The sequence below is a fragment of the Gigantopelta aegis genome, chromosome 8, assembly GCF_016097555.1.
Source record: "Gigantopelta aegis isolate Gae_Host chromosome 8, Gae_host_genome, whole genome shotgun sequence".
In the NCBI taxonomy this organism is placed as follows: domain Eukaryota; kingdom Metazoa; phylum Mollusca; class Gastropoda; order Neomphalida; family Peltospiridae; genus Gigantopelta; species Gigantopelta aegis.
This window is the reverse complement of record NC_054706.1, coordinates 56,631,023-56,658,280: the sequence shown is the minus strand read 5'-3', so window position 1 is coordinate 56,658,280 and position 27,258 is coordinate 56,631,023. Positions and strand designations below refer to the sequence as shown.

The 27,258-nt window shown below is 38.7% G+C and overlaps 2 protein-coding genes across 2 annotated transcripts; both read right to left on the bottom strand.

Annotated features, from left to right (window-relative positions):
- Window positions 1–5,250: 5,250 nt before the first annotated feature.
- On the bottom strand, window positions 5,251–11,908 carry LOC121380037 (arsenite methyltransferase-like). Its single transcript, XM_041508764.1, has 4 exons — window positions 11,710–11,908; window positions 10,215–10,357; window positions 8,226–8,333; window positions 5,251–5,453 (listed from the first exon to the last, which is right to left on the bottom strand). Exons 1-4 carry the CDS (start codon window positions 11,903–11,905, stop codon window positions 5,376–5,378), a joined length of 525 nt encoding a protein of 174 aa, XP_041364698.1. The 5' UTR covers window positions 11,906–11,908; the 3' UTR covers window positions 5,251–5,375.
- A 398-nt stretch (window positions 11,909–12,306) lies between these two features.
- Window positions 12,307–22,746, bottom strand: LOC121380036 (arsenite methyltransferase-like). Its single transcript, XM_041508763.1, has 6 exons — window positions 22,620–22,746; window positions 21,045–21,201; window positions 19,352–19,502; window positions 18,864–19,003; window positions 14,948–15,017; window positions 12,307–12,435 (listed from the first exon to the last, which is right to left on the bottom strand). The coding sequence occupies exons 2-6, from the start codon at window positions 21,191–21,193 to the stop codon at window positions 12,307–12,309; spliced, it is 639 nt and encodes a 212-aa protein (XP_041364697.1). The 5' UTR covers window positions 21,194–21,201; window positions 22,620–22,746.
- Window positions 22,747–27,258: the final 4,512 nt, after the last annotated feature.

Below are 27,258 nucleotides of genomic sequence, written 5' to 3'. Positions count from 1 at the left end.
ACCCCAAAGAGAGAATGGGTTCCCTTGTGTAGTTTGATCCTACGACGCAAGCACCCCAGGCGAGCACACTACCCACTGAGCTAGATCTCGCCCTGCTTCTACCCCCCACACACACACACACGCACACCACTGGCGTAGGAAGCGGGGAAGGGGGAATGTGCCCCCCTCCCACTTTTCAGATATTTTGCTTTATATTTGCTTTATAATAGTGTAAAAGTGTGTAAATATGAAAGTGTGCCCCACCCCACACACACTTTTTGGCACCTTCCTACGCCACTGCCCCACCCCACCCACCCCACCCCGTAGTTTATATAAGACTGTGACGGGACATGCTCTTATTTTCTTTTCGCCTGTGGCGATATTAATTGTTTTAGAGGGCCGTGTGCAGTCCCAATATGCACTTAGACCATGTGGCCAGTAGTTACGTAATACCTCCGATAGTGCGGTTTTACGACCGTGGTTTTTGGCGAACTAGGCGACAGTAAGTCTGGCCGTCTAAGGAAAAATACCGTCTCTGGGAGTTGGGGAAAATTCACATGATAGGTGAGGTGCCGCGTTGTGCCCCCAGGCGATATTCGCTGTCTCTCAGATTTTTGAATAAATAGCTAGGGTTTTAGAGATATCAGGGAGAAACATATTGGAAGGCTGCCAGGGAACGTTAGTCCGTTTGGACTTGGTAAATATTATTTCTGCTTTGTTGTATGACCTTGATGTGATTGATGTGACTTTAAATATTTTAATACTGTATTATACCAATATTATTTGGACAGTGTTTCCAGTAAACTGACGAAGTAAATTGTAGGCTTTACTGTCTAAAATTATTAAAGCTTAACCAGTCATCCTAGAGGACCTAGGTAAACTGTAGGTTATTGTCTTTATTGTGATAGGTACCAGTATTAAGTCTGTATTACAAGGTTACTGAATGAGTAGTTAAGGGTTAATTAAAAATTAACCAGTTAGGAATAGAGTTATAATTCCTTTATTAATTAAGTTCCCCTGGAAGCGTTTCTCAATTATCACACGTGTGGGTGTTGTGTCATGGTGAAGTGATTAGAATATTGTGTTAACTAGACATCTAGAGATTAACTAATTAAGTGATCAGTTCTGGGTTGTTATTATCTGTTGTTGTTAATTAACTACTGCGGCAGTACATTTGTCAGCGTAGTATTAATACAGATTCCAAAGTGTATTGTGTTTTTGTTGTGTTTTCTAGTGAACTAAACGTGCTATATTACATATACTTTATATAAGATCTTATTTCTGATATACCTAGAACCGAGCCACGCGGGTATTGGACTGCCCGATACAGAGAGATCTAATAGATATACAGTTAGGAGAGAGATTTGGATAATCGTGTTTTATTCAGTTACGGGTATTATAGGATCCCCGTGACAGACACCGGACTATATAATAACCTTTCAAGAAACACATTGAATATACAGATACTGATATTCTAAGCAAGAAAACATAGTTAATATGTAAGTTTAATCGTAGAAATATTTTATTGTTCGGAAACATCTTACAATGGAGCAAACTCGAGAATGTCCCTTTAAAGCCCATCCAGTGTTTTGGCAGATCAGCCATATTCACAGATTCACTGACCATATCAACATCATAGACGCTCGTCAGTCCATCCATGAACCGGTTTGACGCTTGGTTCCTTCCTTCACATATTTCTTGGATCAACCTTTTGCTGATGTTTTACATTTCGATTTTGTATGATTGAAGCTTAAAGGGACATTCCCGAGTTTGCTGCATTGTATGATGTTTCCGACTAATAAAATATTTTTACGATTAAACTTGCATATTAAATATATTTTCTTGTTTAGAATATCAGTATCTGTATATTCAATGTGTTTCTGGTCGTCTTAATATTTGTAAGAAGCCCAAACTGGATTTTGTCTTCAAATAACGTCGTACGTACGACAAAAACAATATTTTAGGAAATAAGATGAAATTTAACCTAGTACAAATATTAAAACGATCAGAAATACGTTTAATATACAGTCACTAATATTTTATGTAATTACAATCGTTAAAAAGTCTGTTAATCGATAACATCTTAAAAAGTGCAGCAAACTCAAGAATGTGCCTTTAATATTCCAGTACAAATGAAATGTTGACGGCAGTTCTATGCCATCGTACAATAATAATTACATTTTAAATTTATTTTATAAAGAAACAATTTGCAATGTAAAATTCCAGATTTTATAAAAAAAAAAACAACATTAAATCAAACTTCAACATTTAACCATTGTGGCATAGCTTCCGCACAGGCAAAGCCCGTTTTCATTTACCACATCCATAATTTCCAGGAATAAAAGATTGGACACAACAGACAATACATGAGGTGGGGAAGATCCCCTTTATCCTAAAGGAATCGAACCTCAAATGAAACACTAGTCAGATTATAATTATCAGTTTGATATTACGATAATATTCTCATTCACGATGCCTCACCTTTGATCTGTGTCACAGAAAGAAAGAAATGTTTTATTTAACGACGCACTCAACACATTTTATTTACGGTTATATGGCGTCAGACATATGGTTAAGGACCACACGGATTTTGAGAGGAAACCCGCTGTCGCCACTATATGGGCTACTCTTTCGATTAGCAGCAAGGGATCTTTTATTTGCGCTTCCTACAGGCAGGATAGCACAAACCATGGCCTTTGTTGAACCAGTTATGGATCACTGGTCGGTGCAAGTGGTTTACACCTACCCACTGAGCCTTGCGGAGCACTCACTCAGGGTTTGGAATCGGTATCTGGATTAAAAATCCCATGCCTCGACTGGGATCCGAACCCAGTACCTACCAGCCTGTAGACCGATGGCCTACCACGACGTCACCGAGGCCGGTTAATAGTGTCACTTTCACTATTCTGGAATAGCTGCAGAAAGCGATTGTGAATCTTCTTTCACGATCGATTCCATGTGCCTTTTACTTTCCATGTACCGGCCTCGGTGGCGTAGTGGTTAAGCCATCGGACTACAGGCTGGTAGGTACAGGGTTCGCAGCCCGGTACTGGCTCCAACCCAGAGCGAGTTCTTAAGGGCTCATTGGGTGGGTGTAAGGCCACTACACCCTTTTTTCTCTCACTAACCACTAACCAACTAACAACTAACCCACTGTCCTGGACAGACAGCCCAGATAGCTGAGGTGTGTGCCCAGGACAGCGTGCTTGAACCTTAATTGGATATAAGCACGAAAATAAGTTGAAATGAAACTTTCCATGTGACTTTTCACCCATAGGCACTTGATGACAGGATAATTTAATTGTTCTCAATATACTCCAACAAGAACCTCTCGAAAGCACGTACTACATACAAACCCCTAAAGGTATTATTATGGTCAACGTGAAAAAATATATAATAATAATAAAAATAGTATTATTGTATCATACAAATATGATGAATATTTATAACAATTGATAAAAATAAAATAAAAAATTATTTCAATAAATTAGCGTCCCAACCACTGAGATGTAGCCTATATTGTTACAAGCGTTTTGCAGACGTTAGTGACGGTGGCATTTTTACAACACTCTCTACGCAAAAATATAAATTTGAAAACAGACTTGAAATATTGGAAAAATAATTAAGGAAACTTTTTAAATCTCTGAGATGTTTTATAAAGATGCAATAAAATGTAAACTGTAGATATTACACAAAGTAATTAAAAAACGTACATGTACTTGGTCAAAGTCGGGTATATAATAATTTATGGTCCTGATGAAGGTTTTCCATACCTGATTATATCAACGTCATAAGGTATTTATCAAGAAGCATGTGATGCAACTTAAGCTGTAAAATTAACTTTGTACCTATTTTTACATATTTCTCAAGTAATTTCGTATTTTAAAATTTGTATTATGGGCCGGGTAAAATCCTCACTTCGGCCCGGCCCGGAATAAAACGCGGTAAAAACGCTTGGCAGAGGGTGCTGTTAAAAGAAAATAAAACAAAACAAAAACAGTACTGACAGTTGATCGGACATTTGGGTTGGGGGTCTGCTATTTCAACAAAATGTTATTTAAAAACAATAATAGACATTTCTTGATTACAATAAGTTTTCGATATGAAATTGAACTTATCTTTCTTTGATTTTGATAGTTAATCACTCATTTTTCTTCTTTCTTTCGCTGCATTCACACACACACACACACACACACACACACACACACACCGTACTGTGGTATTTGGTGACAAAGTAACTTCCACATATTCGTCTACAACGTCAATAGTAGCTAATATGCAGTAACCGTATCATGTACTAGTGTCACAATTGGGAAATAGTTTATTACCCTGTCATCAAGTACCTATGTTTTCACCGCCCTGACTAAAACTGTGTGCGTAATTAATTAATTGTAGTAAAACATGATCAGCGTTGATATTGATCGTACAGGCTTGGGAAGTTTGTCCCAATGTTAAGAAATTATATTTTAGATTCACATTTTATTAAAATTGTATCGTACAAAATTAAATGTAGGCTGAAAACCATCCGGGACATCTCGGCCAATAACGACTGACGAATATGGTCAAGGTGCTAGTGTTTCACGGATAAACACCCAAGATTGATCAACACTAATTCAAAATCACAATAGACTTCGCAGGCTCTGTAATGATAGTGGTACGGGACGTATCCCAGCGGTAAAGCGTTGGTTTGATGCGCAGTCGGTCTAGGATCAATCCCCGTCAGTGGACTCATTGGGCTATTTCTCGTTACAGCCAGTGCTCCACAACTGGTGTAACAAAGGCCGTGGTATGTACTATTCTGTCTGTGGTGATGGTGCATATAAAAGATCCCTTGCTGCTAATCGAAAAGAGTAGCCCATGAAGTGGTGACAGCGGGTTTCCTCTCTCAATATCTGTGTGGTCCTTAACCATATGTCTGACGCTATATAACCGTAAATAAAATGTGTTGAGTGCGTCGTTAAATAAAACATTTCCTTCCTTCCGTAACGATACTAAACCAGTGAAAACAAACACGGGCGCTATAAACAATGCTTTACGAGTGTAGTTCAACCGAACTTTATTTATTTAAAAGCTTGGCATCGCATACATCGTAACTTGTAATATATAAAAGTATCGTGTTATGATGTAGCTGCGCTAGCAAAAGGAAGGTCAGAATATTTCCGTTGATTGAAGAAATATTAACAATAAAATAAAAGAATTAACCAAATACGAGGATTTAAAGACTTTTATTACAATTCAAAGACTTTCAAAGAATTTAAAGACCGCTACGAACCCTGTCAAGTAGATTTTTAAAACAAAAACTGTATACATATATATTTTGTAGATATTATAACCGTGATTATTATTATGGACTGTTAAAATAAAAAAACTGAACAGTTAGTGAAAGCACTGCCATCTTATTTAACTTCGTAAATATATGGAAACGGTTTGCCCGTAGCAGCCAGCTCCTCGAGATAGATGAATGCGTTCTGAGCCTGAAATCAAGAGAAGAATTCAAATATACATAAGACCACAGTTTCCAGATTTTATTATTTTCTATGATTATAAAAAATAATAAAACTATAATAAAACTAATGAAAACAATAATTCTAGAAATTATCGCGCGCGCGCACGCGCGTGTCTGTGTATGTGTGTGTGACAACCAAGTTTTTTGGGGTTTTTTTAGGGTTTTGTTTATACTAGACTAAATATTCTGTAAATCAGTTTTCAGTTTTAAAATATGGTAGTTGGGGAAACGTTATTCCCACCTTTTAATATTAATAAGCAAAACTTATTAAGTATTTCATTTGCATTTCAATTGAATACAGATAAAATAAAGATTATTTTTGTGGTTTATTTTTATTTTTACTGATTTCGTTTTACCAAACCTGTCACACACATTCATGTCTTTGCAGGCAGACCACAACATGGTGTTTTAATATTTTGAATATATGATCGCCTGGCCATCACGAGAACATGTTACACGTCTGCAATAACTCAGTGAATCTAGAGTTATTGCTCAGTACAGAATACTACATTGGAAAAAAAGGAAAGAAATGTTTTATTTAACGATGCACTCAGCACATTTTTATTTACGGTTATATGGCGTCAGACATATGGTTAAGGACCACACAGATTTTGAGAGGAAACCTGCTGTCGCCACAACATCGGCTACTCTTTCCGATTAGCAGCAAGGGATCTTTTATTTGCGCTTCCCACAACCAGGATAGCACAAACCATGGCCTTTGTTGAATCAGTTATGGATCACTGGTCGGTGCAAGTGGTTTTACATCTACCCATTGATCCTTGCGAAGCACTCACTCAGGGTTTGGAGTCGGTATCTGGATTAAAAATCCCATGCCTCGACTGGGATCCGAACCCAGTACCTACCAGCCTGTTGACCGATGGCCTAACCACGACGCCATCGAGGCCGGTGCTACTACATTGGAATGAAAGAACGAATGTTATATTTAAAGACGCACTCAACACATTTTAATTATGGATACTTGCCGTCACACAGATAATGAGAGAAAAAACCTGCTGTCGCCAAGCAATGGGCTACTCTTTCCAATTACCAGAAAGGGATCTTTTATATGCAGCATTCCACAGGCAGGATAGTACATACCACGGTCTTTGCTATATCAACTGTGGAGCACTAGCTGGAACAAGAAACAACCTGATGGGCCCAACGACAGACACTGGGCCATGTCCCGCCCATTGCTACATGAGTTATATAAGATATAATCTACCTTACAACTTGTTTAAAAACGGGTTTCTCTTCTTCTTTTTCTTCTTGTTTTTTAAGCAACAAACATTTAACACAGAGACCAAAAAAAAAAAAATTGACATTACAAATGTGGATGATGATAAGATGAATGGTGAAGCCGCAATATTTCCATTTTGGTATGGGACTACTTGACAGGGCCGTGCTCCACGCTTGCTGTCATTTGAGCTATCTCGGCATCACCCGAGCCAGGGGTACACGGAACTTGCAGTGCATACTGGGTAACCATCCCCCATGTTGGGTTATACACTCGCGAGACACCCCCATAATCGCGCCCGTGGGTGAAACTCGGTGTATGTGACCGTACACTTACCCATTGAGCTTAGTGGTGCACTCACTCTGTGTTGGAGCCAGTATTTGCATGAAAACAAATCCCCCATTGCCTCAAGTGCGATACGAACCCAGTACCTACCAGCCTGAAGTCCGATGGCATAACCACCACACGACCGAAAAAAACCTACATATTTACTAATGAAAGCAAGTTGGATACTTTTCTAAACGAAAGGTAAATGGTATGTAATGAACACAAGCATAGTATTGTATTTCTTACATATCAAAGATGTTGCTGAACAGAAAATTAAACGTCACAGAGCAATAAATTCCAGGTGAACACTTATATGTAGCAGAACAATTAATTTTGGTCGTGTTTATTTCATTTCATTGAATGGTATGGCTGTGATGACAGAGTCATCACCTAGGAGCATCCAATCATATGGCTATAAATCGATAAAACACACTTGTTTGTTGTTGTCATGTGATATCATAAATAAGAAATATTGTTCTCACCAACGGGTTTGTAAGAAAGGTTTGGTGTTTTTTGTTTGTTTGTTTTTTTGTTGTTGTTCTTTGTTTTGGGGGTTTTGGGGTTGTTGTTTTTTGTTTTTTGTTGTTGGGTTTGTTTGTTTTTGTTGGGGGGTCTCAATATCTGTGTGGTCCTTTACCATATGTCTGACCTCATATAACCGTAAATAAAATGTGTTGAGTGTGTCGTTAAAGGGACATTCCTGAGTTTGCTGCATTGTATGATGTTTCCGACTAATAAAATATTTCTACGATTAAACTTGCATATTAAATATATTTTCTTGTTTTGAATATCAGTGTCTGTATATTCAATGTGTTTCTGGTCGTCTTAATATTTGTAAGAAGCCCAAACTGGATTTTGTCTTCAAATAATTCCATACGTACGAAAAAACATTATTTTAGGAAATAAGATGAAATTTAACCTAGTACAAATATTAAAACCACCAGAAACACGTTTAATATACAGCCACTAATATCTTATGTAGAAAAATATATTTGATATGTACCGTAATTACAATCGTTAAAATGTCCACAATGATTCACTATCTCCTTTGATGCCTTTCTTAATTTCCAGTCTGAATTGCTATTCCAACTCCATATCTTTGTCCTTGCCTTCCCGACTCACTACGACAGGTGCTTGCTTCTTGCAGCCGTTCTACATTACTGGTAGAATTTGTCTTACCCTCTTTGTAGTGGCCGCTGTAACGTCATCAAAGTCAAAGCAGTCCTTGTATCTCGTGAAGGCCAGGATGGTTGCCAGTTCTGCATCGACAGCCATTGGTGTTCCAGTCTTGAAGTAGAGAAACAATAGCTTCTAATTACAGAGACTCTTCAATTGTCATTGTGAGGTCTTTCCCAAGGGCCGACCCAGTAAATATTTTAGGGAGGGGACCATGGTCAAAAGGTCACATGGACCAACTCCTAGAAAATAGCATTTCAATTATAAATGTACATAAATTGTTTAAAAAGGGGCATTAAAAACATTTTTGGGGGCGGGGAAGACAAATAAACATTTTGATTATATGGTTATCAACTGCAGTTTTTCCAAAAGCGCGGTACAATTTTTAGAAGCCACAATGGAAACGGGTCCTTAGAATGACAGAATCTCTATATTCAATGTGTTTCTATTCGACCTGAAGTTTATAGTGGCTAAAGTTTAATTTTACTTCCTAATATATACGTGTGCTGGGTGTCCAGGTGGCCGCCACAGTTCAGCTTGACTCCTCTCCCTGCGGGGCGAGACGTAGCCCAGTGGCAACGCGCTCGTTTGATGCGCGGTCGATGCGATGGCCGATGCGCGGTCCTTAACCATATGTCCGACGCCATATAACCGTAATTAAAATGTGATGAGTGCGTCGTTAAATAAAATATTTTTCTTCCTTCCTCTCCCTGCATAATTTCAGGCCTTTGTATATGTATATATGTTTTGTTTTGTATGTACAAAATTATTGTTTGAGCTACGTGCAACCAATAGGAGGACCACAAACACACTGGATACACAGACACTGACAGAGTTTTATGACATTGAACAAGGGAGGCGACCAAGGGCAAAAGGGCATATGGATCAACTTCCTGAAAAGGGCACTTCAATTAAAATTAATACAAATTGTGAAAAAGGGGCATTTTAATGTTGGGGGGGGGGGGGGGGGCACGTCCCCTAGTCCCCTCCCTTGGATTCGCTGTTGCTGAAATATTAAGTTCTCAATCTTAATCTTTTGAAATCCAATGCGTTTAATATCGTTTAGTATAGTTGCTTAAACAACTATATGGACATTTTCGACAAAATTGTACACGTTGTATGGGGTTTGGTTTTATAATATATTTTAGTTCAAATGCAATATGATGAAGCTGATATCGAGTGATAAAAAAACTAATTAAAATAGAATGTTTAAACTGGCTTATTCTTTCTTAGCATTAGTAATGGTACTAATGAAAAAATGCATTAATAAAACAAACGGGGTGGGATTACAGCTTGGTAGGGCCCAAACTTAACAACGGCAATTGCCTTTATTGTAATATAAATTGGCGTGGATTGAGAGCATTACCGATGGCACTTTTGTGCCGCTGTATTAAAATTACCGCCATCGATAAAACTCCTCAACTACAGCAGTATTTAACATTTGTACAATTAAAATATGTCTACATGCAACAAAACAACCTTTCGGTCATATTTATTTGCTGTAAAAGTCACCTTTTAAAACCTTTTTGTTTTTTTAAATGCAGTGGATGACAAATTCTTAAGTTAGAACCTTGGCTCAGTCGGTAGAGAGCTCGCCTGGGGTGCTTTAGTCGTAGGATCAAACCTCCTCTGGGGAATCATTATCTGACTGGTTGTTTCTTTCCCACCTCCGAACCAATGCCTTACGACGTATACACCAAAGGCTGTAGTATGTGCCTTCCTGTCTGTGGGAAAGTGCATATAAAACATTCACCGATGCTAATGGAAAAATGTAGTTGGTTTAGTTCATGTCATAATTATCAAAAGTTTAATATCCAATAGCTCATGATTAAGTGATCAATGTGTTCTAGTGGTGTATTTAAACAAAACAATGAATAGTACGATGAAGAAACCTAGGCATGAATAGTTCAATAAGCAGTTCATTTGCTTGTGTTGTTATTGTTATTTTTCTTTTACAAAACAAATATATATATAATATATATATTTATGTACCTTGAATGTTAAATCAACATCCCATTTAAATTCGTCCTTATGTCCTGCAATGTTCCCTTTGTAAGTTACTTTCGCTGGTCCTCTATGTGCACCTTTGGGTAACTTGAACATCCGGTGTCCTGCAGAAACGTATTTGGCGCCCTCTGTCGGAGAAATAATAGTCACATTTCTATTTGCTCATTATATTATTGTGTTGCATGTGGAAATGATCAGTATATCATAAGCGTCGGGAGATATGACACCAGTTGTTGGGTGAAATATTTAGAGGTGTTTGTGTAAAGTGTTCGGTGACGTACTGGTTAACCCTTTGGATGTAAGACTGGTACGTACGGAATTTTCATCCCGGAATCGGCTCCTGTTACCCACACGGGTGACAAATAGTGAAGGGGGCGGAGCGTAGCCCAGTGCGCGGTCGGTCTGGGATCGATCACCGTCGGTGGGCCTATTGGGCTATTTCTCGTTCCAGCCAGTGCACCACGACTGGTATATCAAAGGTCGTGGTATGTACTACCCTGTCTGTGGGATGGTGCATATAAAAGATCCCTTGCTGTTTATCGAAAAGAGTAGCTCATGAAGTGGTGACAGCGGGTTTCCTCTCTCAATATCTGTGTGGTCCTTAACTATATGTCTGACGCCATATAACCGTAAATAAAATGTGTTGAGTGCGTCGTTAAATAAACCATTTCTTTCTTTCTTTTACAAATAGTGATGCAACAGCTCTCACCCAAAGTGAGTTTAACAACCCGATGGGTAGGTAAAAGACCACAACACCGACTTTTATCTCTCTATCTGCTAACTCACTGACCGGGGCATGCAGACAGTCCAGATAGATCAAGTGTGTCTTCGGGACAGCGTGCTTTAACCTTAATTAGATATAAGCACGGACATTGTTCCTAATGCAGTAGCTAGTGGATATTTGGTTAGCTATTAATTTAGCTGATGGAGTGACGGACCTTCATACAGAGGGTCCGTGGTTCAAATCCTCTCAGTGAAAGTTGATTTATCTGTTACAATTATTTACGCTGGACATGTACATGTACATGTTGACTAGTATTCGCACCAACATTAACATGAATCTCATAGAACACGATAATAACAGTCAAATTGTTTACAAACACTGGCCTTGCTCAAGATTGGGAGTTTTTCTCATTCCAACCAGTGCACCACAACTGGTTAAAGGCCGTGGTATGTGCTTTCCTATCTGTGGGAAAGTGCACATAAAAGATCACTAGCTGCGTTAGGAAAAATGTAGCGGGTTTTCTCTAATGACTACGAGTCAGAATTACCACACACACACACACACACACACACACATACACACACACACATACACATACACATACACACACACACACACAGACACAGACACAGACACATACACACACACACACACACACACACACACACTTTAAAAATCATTGACTCCTAAATTATATAATATTTAATATTTATGTGTAATGGGATCAAGAAAGAAGATATTTGAGAGCATGCTTACGAACTTTAGCCGTATACTCATCACTGAGATCCACGGGTCCAGCCATTGTCATGTAAGATGTCGTGAATCCTGCAGATTTCATGGACTCTCCGAATTCGGGCCAAACCGTGGATCCAGTGAGACCATTATCTGATAACAGAACACAGCAAACCTTGTTATGCACCCAAAAAGAGAACACTGTGCGAGATGGTGACATCACACCGCAAAATCCTACATATGTCGCATTTTCAATTTAAAGGCATCTGATTAGCTGCTCTATAATGATAAGTTAAGCCAAATGGCATTAACACTACCGAAAGCAATTTTGTTGTTTTGTTTTGTAGTTTTATTGTTGGGATTTTTTGTTTGATTGGGTTTTTTTTCATTGTTGTTTTATGGGGTGGATTTTGTTGTTGTTTTGGGGTTTGTTGTTTGTTCGTTTGTTTTTGTTTTTTTGGGGGGAGGAGGTCTTTGGGGTTAGCATACACGTATATTGCAATTTATGACATGTACTACTACACGTGTACCTTTCAGATACCATATATCTCATAATACATACCTATCTATCACTTTACTAGGTGGCTACCGACTGAAATACTGAGTGTATGTTGCTGGGTATTACCTCTGAGTGTTTGTGTGGTTGGACACTAGGTTTGTACCTACACCAAAACATAAAATCAACCTTATACTCTTCTGGGGCTTGTTTGCTGGCATATATACATCATTCAGGTAAAATTCGCCACCTTCCTGTTCAAAATAAGACATTTCTTTTCAAGTCACAGGACCAACAGACTTAAGAGTTAGGTGGTTTCATGCTGTTTTACATTTTGTTTCCCTGTTTTCAACATCACTATATGTAAATACGAAATGCAATATATTGATAACATATTTGGTCTGGTTACAGACAAACAATTTTAACAGATTTACCAGCCACGCTACAGATTTTTGAAGTCATCTTAGCGCTACGATATCGTAAAACCGTAGCCCTAAGATAGCTTCGGAAATCTGGGCCGAGGGCCCCATTCTACTAAGCGATCTTTGTGCTAAGATCACCTTATGTACACAACAACCTTATAAACCTAAGGTGGTCTTAACGCTAAGATCGCTTTCTGGAACAGGGCTGAGGCTCATAACTAGCAGGGTTGGACAGAGGTGGAGGGAGCAATTGTTCCCACAAAAAAAAAAAAAACCCAAATCAATATAAAAGTGTTTTGTTTAACGACACCACTAGAACACATTGATTAATTAACCATCGTCTACTGGATGTCAAATAAGTGGTAGTTCTGTCACGTAGTCTTCAAAGAAAACACGTGTTTTAAAAAAGAAGAATTTCATTAGAAGAAAAACAGTAATTTAGAAGTGACCTATTTGTCGACATGAAGTTAATGTTTGTTTTATTTAACGACACCACTAGAGCACATTGATTTATTAATCATCGGTTATAAGATGTCAAACATTTGAGAATTTTGACAGATAGTCTTAGAGAGGAAACTCGCTACATGTTTCTATTAGTATCTAGGCAGGGGCGTGCGCAGGAAATTTTGCAGGGGGGGTCGAGGTGTCTGGCGAAGCCCGTGGCGGGGTGTCTGGGGGACCCTCCCCCCGAAAATTTTGACAAATTGACCCCTTTTAGGGCTATTCTGAGGTGTTTTCCATATCCATTCACAGGAATGTAAAAAATCCGGATATGAATTTTCTTTTCGCCTTGAGCAGGGGGGTGTTTCGACCCCCAACCCCCCCCCCCTGCGCACGCGCCTGCTAGGGATCTTTTATATGCACAGACAGGATAGCACATACCACAGTCTTTGATATACCAGTTGTTGTACACTGGCTGGAACGAGAAATAGCCTAATGGCCCCACAGACGGGGATTGATCCTAGACATGCTGTGCATCAGGCGAGTATTTTACCACTATAACACTGAAAACTGATTATTTGATGTACTGTACTACTGCTTAACTATTAATAATATTAACTAGGTAAAACCTAAAAGCGAGCGCAAGTAAGATAAATTAAGTGTGTGTGTGTGTGTGTGTGTGTGTGTGTGTGTGTGTGTGTGTGTGTGTGTTGCATATATATATATATATATATCAGAGGTCTCGCTACATGTCATAAGCAATGGCGGGCCCTCCTTCTCTTAAGACTAATTTCCAATAGGCCCGCCATCCATTGGCAGCGATAATAATATCCGCCATCCGTTTATTTAGACTGCCATCCAAAATCACAAGTCATGTCATCGTCTTGAACTACCAGAGTAATCAGGTTCACTCGTCGTTTACAAGACATTTTCGAATTACTTGTACCCTGCAAATCTTATGTACCATCCCTTCCTATAAGTGGAACCAGCTCTACCGATTCCCTCCATCCTTTTCCTGAATACTGGAGAGACCACTATATATATATATAAGGCAGTCGACGAGATAAAAATATTGTCAGATTCCTTGTGTAAAATTATTTTTTAAAGAAAAACAAGCATTGGCATGATTTAGGCTGTGTACTATTTACAGCAGTTATTTTTAATATTTGTTTTAAAATATCGTCAACTAAAATGTGTTTTACGAATCATGTTGAAACATTCCGTAAATGTTCGTTTGTTATATTATTTTGTTTGTCCATATATTAATAGACCACAATACGTGGCAAAACACATGTATACTGTTCATGTATTTATGAATAAACTGATTTTTTTTAATCGTCTCACCCACAATGCATATGCGAATCTATCATATTTTTTCTGGTCAAAATCCTATTTAAAAAAAATTCAGTGCATTCTTGTTTTGCAGGGTAATGCATCGAACGTATTTTCTAAAAATATATCAACACGATCCCCATCATAAGGTATTTACGAAAGTAATATTAATTAGCCTTGTTCTGCATTCGTCGCAGATCTGTCACCCATTTACTCCGAGTTATAGGGGTTTTTTTAACGTGATTTCACTTCTGTTGCAAAATTTTGACTTTTTTTTCATATCTAACGTATAGGACTCGGTCTGTGTAGGTCATTTCACCTTGTCATAAGCGCTCGCTGGCGCTCGGTATAATAATGCCAATTTTTTTTTTTTTATATATATATATATATATATATATATATATATATATATATATATATATATATATATATATATATATATTTATTGTTTTAAAAATAAGAAAAATACTCAACATTTTCACACCCAAGCTAATCACTGAAATTATTCCTCTAGGGATCTTTAAATTTATGCAATATATTTGGGAATTTAACACCACAGTAAACTATTTACCTTCAGGGTGCTATGAATAGAAGCAAGCACCTTTTCTTTGTTAGGGCATAGACAGAGTACACCATTTGACCTGTAAAATAAACAACGTTGAGGGTACAAAAGTGATTGTGTACAAAAGTATAGTTATTAAATTACATTAAAGGAATGCTTTTGGACTGATAGGCATATTCAACGATAACAAATGCACATTATTGTTTTATATCAACAAGTATATTGGTATATTTAATTAATAAAACGGTTAAATGTGACGGCTATTAGACATAACGGGCGCAGCCATTTTGTTTGATCACAGTGAATACGCCCTCTGGCGAGCCGGTGGTTATGTAATACTTAACGCGTGATGTCATAATGATGAAACGGGCATGCTTCGCAATGTTCTGTAATAATATCCATTCCACTAAGCCAGCAATAAGTATATATTATTTTTCAAAACAAAATAAAACACCATTGTCAAAGTCGAAATAATTGTATCATATTTTGTCCATGCATTAACCTACGTCCGGTACTGAAATGATAAACGGAGTGTTTTCTTAGTTAATAGATCTGTTCTTTTTAACTGCCTCCACTTGTGATTCCTAATTGGCAGGTGTATAATTGATAGGTAATCTGACAAGGCAATTAATTACCGCCGGTTAGACACAAAAATACGTACCAGTATTATTAACATTATAAGGTATTGTGAAATAACCTGCCACCCCTAAAATGGTAATGAACATTATCAACCGTCATGCTTTATTACTGTAAATAATTCTGTAACAGTTATGATTAAGTAGATCTAAAATCACAGAACTGACCAATTTCGTAGTCCCAAAAGAAATGGGTATCGTGGGTGGTCGTCTTTGCTCCAACGTAGCCTATCAATAGGCCTAATAGTATGCATTTTTTTCTTTGGATTTTATAAGAAAGAAAAATACTATAACTCCATTTCGTTCTGTGAATGCAAATGGAAATATATTTAGTTAAATAGTTTATTATATTATCAAGTCATTTATGTTGTTTTACAAGTCAGGTTGATCAAAGCGATCCGCCTTGTCGTAAATTAAAAAGAAAGAAATGTTTTATTTAACGACGCACTCAACACATTTTATTTACGGTTATATGGCGTCAGACATATGGTTAAGGACCACATAGATTTTGAGAGGAAACCCGCTGTCGCCACTACATGGGCTACTCTTTCCGATTAGCAGCAAAGGATCTTTTATTTGTGCTTCTCACAGGCAGGATAGCACAAACCATGGCCTTTGTTGAACCAGTTATGGATCACTGGTCGGTACAAGTGGTTTACACCTAACCAATGAGCCTTGCGGAGCACTCACTCAGGGTTTTGAGTCGGTATCTGGATTAAAAATTCCATGCCTCGACTGGGATCCGAACCCAGTACCTACCAGCCTGTAGACCGATGGCCTAACCACGACGCCACCGAGGCCGGTGTCGTAAATTACTGCGTTTGTTTACACTGTGCATACAGGAGTTGGTAGGATCTGACTTCACTACCTCCTGGGCTAGAGTACCGGACGCGACGAAAAAGAAACAAAATGGCTGCCCCCAATTAGCAGGAATAATTACGTTTTCTAAATTAATTCCTCATTGCTTAAAGCGTTAGTATGTGTCGGTGGTCCGGGTATGCATCTTTCCAACACATAAGGCTCATATTTGACTTTAGTTATCCGTTAACATATTTTAATTTTTGCAGAATACCAACTGTTTCATTATAATTAAACGGAATGAAATCGGGGAACCAAGTTTTAAATACATGTATCTTGGATAATATAATTTCATTAGACTAATCTGACCCAAGTTGAAGGTATGTTTCATATACGTTGCATTCATCGTACCCTAAAGGGATTGTCTGAAGTTTGCTGCCATTGCAACGTGTTTACAACTAACAGTGCCTTTTTGATGACATATATTAAGTTATTTTGTTGTTTCGAATATCAGTGTCTGTATAAACAAAGTGTTTGTTGTCATTCTAATGTTTGTAATCGCCTAAACCGGATTTTATCTACCAATAAGTTTGTACATACACGAATGAAAAAAAAAAATTTACGATGAAAACGAACATTAGCAAAAGATCGCAAACACGTTGGAAATGAAGGCACTAGTATCCTAAATGGTTTGTGGGGGGTTTTCAATTTAATATGTAATTTTAGTCGCCGGAAATGCTCTGTTTGTCGGAAACGTCATACAATTTCTGCAAAACTCAGGACAGTTCCTTTAAACATTTACAGTAATGTAACGCATTTAAACATTTGCCTTAAAGGCCTAGTCCCTGGAATATTGTTAATATTGAGGCTTTTCAGCCGTTCAACATATTTTGTACACGATTACTTCCCTTTACTTAAAGAAAACATTGGATATATGGATCGAGTTTTGGGGTGGGTTGTTTTGTTTTTTTACATCTATCCGAAATCGATTAGTCTGTGACGTATATGTTAACTTGAAACTGATTTATTTGTGACGCATAAGTTAAATACAATCGCTAGGGCCGTAAATAGGTTTTAGTTTAAAAAGATGTTTAAATTTAATTTAAACCTGCTTTTTTGAGGATATGTAAAAACAAAATAGAATACTTCATTCGTGCCAGTTAGATACATACCATTGATCTTACAGCGAGTTGTTTCAACAGATTAGATACATTTAATTGTAGTATAAATGGTATCTAAAGGCACGAATATAGTATTATCCTGCAATTACTAATATCAGTGGTGTAGGAAGGTGCCAAAAGGTGAGGGGCACACACACACACATATAATATAATATAATATAATATAATATAATATAATATAATGTAATATCTTACATTTTCAGTGCAATCAAAGTATGTGATATTTTTCAGATCACATACTTTAAGAATTTGATAACTTTGCAAATTAGGTGTAAATTAATCGAGATCACGGCACTAGGTTTATTGACATTTAAGCAAACGTACTAGGGTGACATTCCATAATTGACGTATGCATTCAGTCATCAAATAAAAACATTTTAATAGCAATTTTATACTGAAAGCTGTCCAAAGTTCAGAAAAAAACGAAAAAAACAACGTTTTAGCACTAGTTTATTTTGATGTTAGGACATCCAAAATGACATCTTTCAAGTTTGACTTAATTTTTCTGCAAAAAGACACCACGCTACATATTCTTACGTCATTTGAATATCTAGAAATGGCGGACTGGAATTAAAGTTGCGTGTACAATTTACAAAAACACGTATTAAGCTTGAGATTATATGATAAAGAGATTATTACCCTCGTGTGTTTCAGTATCGTCAATATCATATATTAGGAATGTATTATGCTCGTATTAACTTAAAGTAAAGTAGGGCTAGTGAGAATTTTTAATCGTCGCTAGTAAATTAAAAAAAATCTCTGATCCCATGGCTAATGGATTTTATAAAAATTCTAGAAGCCCTCTTAGATATTGTAGGCAAAAAGGCATTCAACACGTGTGAGCTACCCAAGAAAACGGTAAAGTTGTATTTAAATTGGTTTAATTTCATTTTTTTAATTATCTATAGGATTGCAGGATAAATAAACTAACCGGTTGTATACTGTCTTAAGAAATCGTCGAGACAAGGACTGGGATGTGGAGGTGGACAGCAAAAGAAGTTGAAAGATAGGAGGAGTTGCCAGATTGGGAAGAAATTAGATGGAATTCAAAGGAGAGAAAGGAAAAGGGGCAGTGGGATAAAATAAAAATTAAAATTAAAACCCCCCAAAACACAACATAACACAACAAAAAACAACACAACAAAAAACAACACCTAACCGGTTATATACTGTCTTAAGAAATTGTCTTTATCCTGCTAAAATCAAATGGCGAATGCGGTTCGGCGTAGCCTCGCCATTCTAATCATCGCAGGATAATTCCGATATCTTAAAACAGTAACCAGTTATTCTCTGTTTCTGTCTGTCGCTTACACGATGATATCAAAACTGTTATCTTTAAAGCCAAAGTCTTCTTTCAGCCGTTCCGCATTGCCGCAGTGAAACTCGATGTTTGGCTGCGACAAACCCCAAAGGTCGCAGTGGTACTTCCTGTATTTTCTGCTGATGTCAGTCTGAAATGAGACGAACGTCCAGCAGAAACGAATCCAGGTGGGGTTTAATTTGAAGTTCAATAGGTTTAAACATTCATTCATTCATTCTTGAATGTGAAGTGGAAACCACCCACAGAGTATTTTTTCTTTACTTAATACATTTAAATATTTATATGAGTTAATCAATGTGTTCTAGTGGTGTCGTTAAACAAAATCAAAACTTCTTTTTTGTATTATTTAAAACAAAATAGTTTTAGTATTTTAGCAATTGTACAAAGCAAACTTTTTACGTTAAAAGTCGGGCTATGCTCTCCTCACAAATACATTTGTTTGAAAAGAAAATTTGTTTGGAGCTCGGCCGGATCTCACCATATTAGAGGCGATATCAACCCCTGTCACGTGGCCCTTTGGACCAACTAGCTTGCTGAGAATGAAGACGAGGCTGCCAGAACCGGACCCGACATCAAGAATTTTACATCCCTGCACATGTGATGGGATCGCCAATCCAGACCCGTGATACCTAAAGTGAATAATAACATACATAAGATTAACACAACCATTATGCTAATTATAGCGTCCAAGAACTGCAGAATATTAGCAGCAATATTTTTCAATGCATTCTACTGTTCTGTGCACTGAGACAATGCATGTCTGGTTAAAATTAGAATAGCCCGAGTACTCTGACTGTAAGAGAGCTAGACGGACATTTGGACATAAATACGCTCTCATTACAGTCAGAGACCAAGCTATGTATTTTTTTGGCAATTCCCGACAACCAAAAAGTTGGCAAAGATTTCCGCTCTAATACCACAACAATCCTATGTTTGACGTCAAATACCTTTACATAGATAATTTTCGAGTTAACTGATTAAAAAAAAAAAATCCCCATATTAATCACATAGTACAGAAAGAAATGAGAGCGTATTTATGTCCAAATGTCCGTCTAGCTCTCTTACAGTCAGAGTACTCGGGCTAAAATTAGAATTGTCTAGCTTGGTTTAATCATTTCTTAACATCCAATGAGTTCTTGATTTCTCTCATGTTCAAAGAAGCTCAAAACAGTGGTGTGGTATGATTGATGCTGGTCGGGGGTGTGACATAGCCCAGTGGTGAAGCGCTCGCCTGATGCATTGTCGGCGTCGGTGCACCTAATATTGGGCCATTTTTCGTTTCAGCTAGTGCGCCACGACTGATTTATCAAAGGCCGTGAAATTTATTATCGTGTCTGTGGGATGGCACATATAAAAGATCCATTACTACTAATGGAAAAATGTAGCGGGTTTTTTCTCTAAGAATATATATTTGACATCCAATAGCCGATGATTAATACATCATGTGTTCTAGTGGTGTCATTATACAAAAATAAATTAACTTTTTTTAACTGCATGTGTGCGTGTGTGTGTGTGTGTGTGTGTGTGTGTGTGTGTGTGTGTGTGTGTGTCTCTCCAGCCAGTGCACCACGACTGGTACACCAAAGGCCGTGGTATGTTCTATCATGTCTATGGGATGGTGCATATAAAAGATCCCTTGCTGCTAATCGAAAAGAGTAGCCCATGATGTGGCGACAGCGGGTTTCCTTCCTCAATATCTCTGTGGTCCTTGACCATATGGCCGACGCCATATAACCGTAAATAAAATGTGTTGAGTGCGTCGTTAAATAAAACATTTCCTTCCTTACAAATAATTTGAATGGAGAGGCCCTTCTGGAAACTCAAGCGACGGGATAGTCGTGATGAGTATATTATAGCATGAATAATCCTTCGAAGCCATATGTGTGTTTCCGGTTTCCCAACCTACCCTAATTTTATGTAGCAACCCTGAAATTTTTACACAATTTTTGTTTTTTTTAAACCATGATCCCAGATTTTTTGCAATCAGCAAACTAGATTCGGAACACCTCGGCCGATTACGGTTTCTCGGTTTGATTCGACCAGTCCAATGCACATATTTCATACCAGTATTCCAGTCAAACCCCACCCCGCCCCATCCTCTCATTCACGCTCCGTGTCCGTGCCCCCGCCTCTTCACAAATTAGTGTATCCGTCCCTGATATTTGTCGCACCTCTTCATAGTTTCAGGGTGAAGTTTTTTTACTATTACTCTCTCTTCCTCTGTCAGGTCGGGCTCGTTGACGTTACAGACAAAATCACAGCTCAAAACGAGGTCGTTGTAAGATTCGCTGATTTTCTTAGTAATTTCATGATCGGCCATGTTGAAATCTGAAAACGATACAAACTAAATAAACTCTGTCAAAAAAGAAACGCATAGGCGAAATAGTCATGGAATTATCTCTTTAATACAAAGTGGCATAATTTCATTATTATTCATCAAATTTGACATGAGTATGTGTCAATGTTCTTGCTATGGACTGACCGCAATGGGGGCGTTTTTGTCACCAAACAGCGTCGCACGAGGGCGCTGAAATCAGTACCTTGTGTGGCCACCAGCAGCAGCAATCACATCTCCTTGGCATAAATTGAATGAGTATCTGAATCCGGGCACGTGGAATCCTAGCCCATTCTTCCTGCAGTGCATGTAACAGTTGCGGAAGCGTCTGAGGCTCCGGGTCATGCTGGCGTACACGTCTGTCCAGTTCGTCCTATAGATGTTCAATGGGGTTGAGAACTGGCGATCTTGATGGTCATGGCAGCACATTAATGTCCTCATTCTGTAGGAAATCCGTTATTACACGTGCTGTATACGGCATGACATGGTCCTGCTGAAAGAGTTCTCTCTGTCGATCCAAAATGGGAAGCATGTGACGGCGAAGAATTTCATCCCAGTAGCGTACAGCTGTCAGGTTGCCTTGTACGAACAAAAGTTCACTTCTGCCGGTGCATGAGATGGCTCCCCACAACATGACATCATTCCCTCCATCGAATCTGTCAACTTGGGCGATGCAGTTGTTGGAAAATCGTTCAATGCGGCGTCTGTAAACACGTTGTCGTCCATCACGTCGCTGTAGAAGGAAACGTGGCTCGTCGCTGAACCATACTCGCCGCCAGTTTGCCAAGTCCCACCCCCTGTACATTCGTGCACCAGGGAACACGTAAATGTCGATGTTGACATAAAATATATGGTGAGAGAGGGTTGAGGCTTTCTGATAAAAATCCATTTTGAAGTACTCTTGAAGTTGAATTGTTATAGAGGGGTTTTATCGAGTTTTTAATAGATATTTTAAAATTAAACAATTCCAACGCTTTTTCGATAAATTTCCAAGAAAGAGAGTCAAATGCTAGGGACATTCCCGAGTTTGCTGCATTGTAAAATGTTTTCATCTAATAAAATATTTTTACGATTAAACTTACATATTAAATATATTTTCTTGTTTAGAATATCAGTGTCTGTATATTCAATGTGTTTCTGGTCGTCTTAATATTTGTAAGATGTACGAAAATAATAATATTTTTGGAAATAAAATAAAATATAACCTAGTACAAATATTAGAATGATCAGAAACATGTTTAATATTCAGCCATTGATATTTTATGCAGAAAAATATATTTGATATGTAATTACAATCGTTAAAAAGTCTTTGATAGTCGATAACATCTTAAAAAGTGCAGCAAACTCAGGAATGTCCCTTTAAAGAAACAAACATATAAATTCTATCCATCATGTATAATCTATTACTTACGAATATGAACTCGCCAAACTGCTGTTTCAATTTCTAGAAACTTCGTTTCTGCGTGAATCGAGAAATTTCGACGCCGTGCCGTAAGGCGATACCGCAAGATCGATATGTAATAGTTATACTCACACTTTACGAGGTGTGTTACTGACTATCCCTACAGTTCTAGGTTTACACGACCAAAACGGTATGGATATTCACTGATACACAGGCACGGCGGAAACAAGTAGATATGGGGGGGGGGGGGGGGTGGATGACTAAGCAAAGCAAAGTTTCTAGGGGGTTCTGGGGTTTTTTTATCCCCCGTAAAATTTTGAAAACTAGATGTCCTGAAATACAATTTCCTGCATTCTACAAGTAAAATTCATCTCTGCCTTAAGATTTACCATCCGTCAGTGGGCCCATTGGGCTATTTCTCGTTCCAGCCAGTGCACCACGACTGGCATATCAAAGGCCGTGGTATGTACTACCCTATCTGTGGGATGGTGCATATAAAAGATCACTTGCTACTAATCGAAAAGAGTTTCCTCTCTCAATATCTGTGTGGTCTTTAACTATATGTCTGACGCCATATAACCGTAAATAAAATGTGTAGAGTGCGTCGTTAAATAAAACATTTCCTTCCTTCCTCGTTTGGAGGATGCATAATTATGTTGGGCACATTGGAGGTTACAGTGGGTTAGTTTGTCAGTTACTAGACAGAGACGTTTTGTGCTTCAGATAGCAGGAAAATACTGCAAATACAACATATTAAAATATTTTTTATGAGGAAGCATGCCCTCTAGACCCCGTTTGTAATGCAATGAGTTGCATATGACACACCCCTCTCCCCCCCCCCCCGCAAACAATTCTGGGTCAGCGCCTGGAAACACAATTGTGACGGGACATGCTCTTATCATTTCGCTTGTGGCGATGTTAATTGTCAGCGTAGTGTTAATACAGATTCCAAAGTGTATTGTGTTTTGTTGTGTTTTATAGTGAACTAAACATGCTACATATATATACTTTATATAAGATCGTATCTTTGATTATACCTAGAGCCGAGCCACACGGGTATACACTGCCCGATACAGAGAGATCTAATAGATATACAGTTAGGAGAGATATTTGGATAATCGTGTTTTATTCAGTTACGGGTATTATAGGATCCCCGTGACAACAAGCAATAACTAGAAAGTAGTAAATAATGAAATAAAATTAACATGCGTCTGGAGTAGTGAAACTGAAACGGTCTACATGTATTTCCTTTATTCATGTCACACGTGCACATGTAGTTTGATGTACGGTAGTTTTATTAGTGTGCGTTTTAGTGCTGTACTGGTATCGGAATATATGAAAAACTCAAGGACGTAGTTTATATTTCTCGGGATGGGAACAGTATGGAGAATTAAGTAGTAAAATGCCATTTCCGAGAACAGTTTTATATTTAGATAGTCTAAAACAAAAACCTACAACATTTTATGATATGTAGAACTAGGATTTTTTTTTTTTTTTTTTAAACGTTTACTGGATTGGGGTAGTTGACACCCCTACCACGCTAACTACAGCTCCACACATTGCATCATTTTTAACAGACATATCGTGCTATAAATCTCTCACGGGAACTGCTGTGAATAATTGTGTATGTGTAATTACATGACTCTTTCTATGGGTTGAAATATTATGAAAACATAATTTGAACTTTGGTATATGCTCCCCGCCAGTTTCCCAAGTTCCACCCCTGTACATTCGTGCACCATCGAACACGTAAATGTCGATGTTGACGTCGCAGGACGGGGCCAACATACGGTCTCCTAGCCCGTAAATCAGCTTCCCGAAGTCGGTTCCGAATGGTTTGTGCAGACACCCTCCTCAAACCAGGTATGCTTCCAGCAGTGTTCGTTGCTGTGGCAGTGCAGTGACGCAAGTGCAGAACCTGGATGTAGCGATCTTGTGCTGCAGTTGTTATGTGAGGTCTTCCACTTCTGGGCCGGTCTTCAGCTGATTGAAACTGCTGATACCTGTCCCAGAGACGTGAAATGGTGCTTTGATGGACGTTCATGTGGCATGCGACTGCTGACTGCGATTCACATGGAGGCGGCCTATTGCAATGTTTCGATTCGGCAGTCTTAGTCTTGGCATCTTGTAACTCGTCTATGTCGAAATGGAAATGAGGCATCATTGCGAGCATAGCAGCTAGCTTTAAATACCCATCACTACCCCAATCTTTTCCCCGAGTTTTCACGTGCATTCGCCAAAATCGGACCATTTCACGCCGATTTCCTGCAATTGTCGCACAACGTGCCACAACGTGCACAACGTGCGTTAAATTTGTTTTTGGGTGCATTTGGGAATGCTGTCCCATTCCAGGTACATTAACAAACATGGTCATTCAACAACATTGTACAAAAAAACCCCGATATTTTGTAAAATCAAACACTTTTCTTCTTTCCCTATCACCTATGCGTTTCTTTTTTGAAAGAGTATATAAACGGTCTCACACGGGAACTCGTTTAGTATTCTCTATGTACGTTATGACAATAAATGTGCATTGCATTAGTCATCATTTTTGTTTCCGTTTTGTTTCATGATCATGATGACCATAGAGCTTGGTGCATGTACAGACATTTCCTTTCAGTGTCCACGCTAATGCTGATGCATAGCTTCTGTACTCTGACTTCAGTGGACTTTGTTTGAGTTTGGTTTTTTCCTTCTACAAGGAGAGTTTCCATACTTTTGCTTCTCCTAGACAGTTGTCTTTCTTAACTCACGTCCTCGGTCTGTCCGGTCCATATTAGTCTAGTATCTACCCTTTGACCAGGCCAGCTTGGGTGACCCTACCAGGAGCTCATGCTCCAGCTGGCATAGCTCTCCGAGTCTTTGAGACATGCAAGCTACCTCACCATGTCAAGGAATGGACCATGATATAGGTTTTGTTTCAAATATAGGTGTACAGTTAAATGAAAGGTGTAGATGTACCATGATACACCAACAAGTGTAGGTGTATCATTATACACCTGCAGGGTGGCAGTTCCCCCCCCCCCCCCCCCCCCAGTGCTGGAGAAAAACCTCAAATTTGGGCGAAAATTACACGGATATTCGGGCAAAATGTGCTAACTTGAGACCTTTTTTACCTTGTATTTCCATGATTCTACCCTCACAATTAGTTGTAATCTAGATGTGAAAGTGCGTAGTGGTTTGTTTGCAACCCTATATAACTGTTTGGTAGTAATGCTAATAGGAATAAAAGGTGTTATGCAGATTCTGGCATTTTCACGTATTTCGGGCAAAAGCCAGCCTACACCGTAAACAACTGGGAGCCCGTACACCTATGTGTACACTTTGTTAGGAAACGTAGATGTATCGGTGAAAACACCTACACTTTTAGCAAAAGAAACCATGACAACGAGGCTGGAAATGTCAACGCTGGGAATGATTTTTGAACGTTTTCCATATGCCGAATTTTACTTGCAGGAAATTGCATTTCAGAAAAGGGGAATCGATACAACCTAAAGTATACCTCTGAAGAACATGAGCAATGGAATCATCTACCCGCTCGCTGGTGATAAACGCTTGTGACTATGGATGGGTGAAAAATGGTTACTTCAAATACCTGCAGTCATAGCTCGAGTCACATCTAGCCCTCCCCGTATTGATATTGTAGGGGAGGGCTTGAGAGGACTGTGTAATACTTCGGCAGTCGTCGACGACAAAATGGTTGCCAGCTACTGTGTCTACAATACACATTGTTTCCGGAATATCACACAACAGAGGTTTAGGTTGATTATTCTCGAGTCCAGCCATGACGGTAAACTTACATGTTACCAGTACTAACGCTACACGAAGAAACCCGACGTCTTTAAGCGAAACGAACCTGAGCTGTACTTTCTTGTGGTGACGTAAAGCAAAGTGTGTACTCACGTGACACGTTGGTATCAGACAAAAAGAGCCTCGTCGACATTCTGCAACTGACTGCTAAGGATGGATTTGTTGTTTCCAACATTTTGTTTCACATTTACCGCCCCCTTTCAATAAAACAAAGTTCTAAAAACTCCTTATGTAGAGGTGAATTCAAACACGTCGATCAGGGCCCGTGCTTATAAAACTTAAAGTCTAGACTTTAATGAAGTCCAGACTTTAACGTAATGCTATTTGAATGGCGTTGCCATGACGTTAAAGTGTGGACTTTATTAAAGTCTAGACTTTAAGGTTTATAAGCAGGGGGCCTGGTACTTCCTTTTGTTGATGAAATGCAGCCTACCGCCATTGTCATGTGTCATGTCATAGGGTTTACCGTGCACATTCAGAGCAAGCTGTTGTAGCGCACGCCTGTCGTGGGCGCAAGTGCTTGCGGAGCAAGCTCTTTCGTCCAAGACAGAAAGTTGGGGGGGGGGGGGGGGAGGAGGGACCGCCTGCACTGGCAGGTGCAAGGGAGCACCAGCAGTCCGACCGGGATCGGTAGCAGGCGGGGGTGGGTGGTGGTGCTATGGAATTTTGAATGGAGCAGTTAATATGCCAAAGAGAAAAGGTGCGCAGTTTTGATTTGAAGGAATTTTGGCGCGAATTTTGAATGGTCAGTCTAAACTGTAAAGGGTTACCGCCATTGCCCGTCGCTCCTATTTATTTGTGGTATCCTAGGCTCCTCTGCATTCGACCCTGCTCAGGA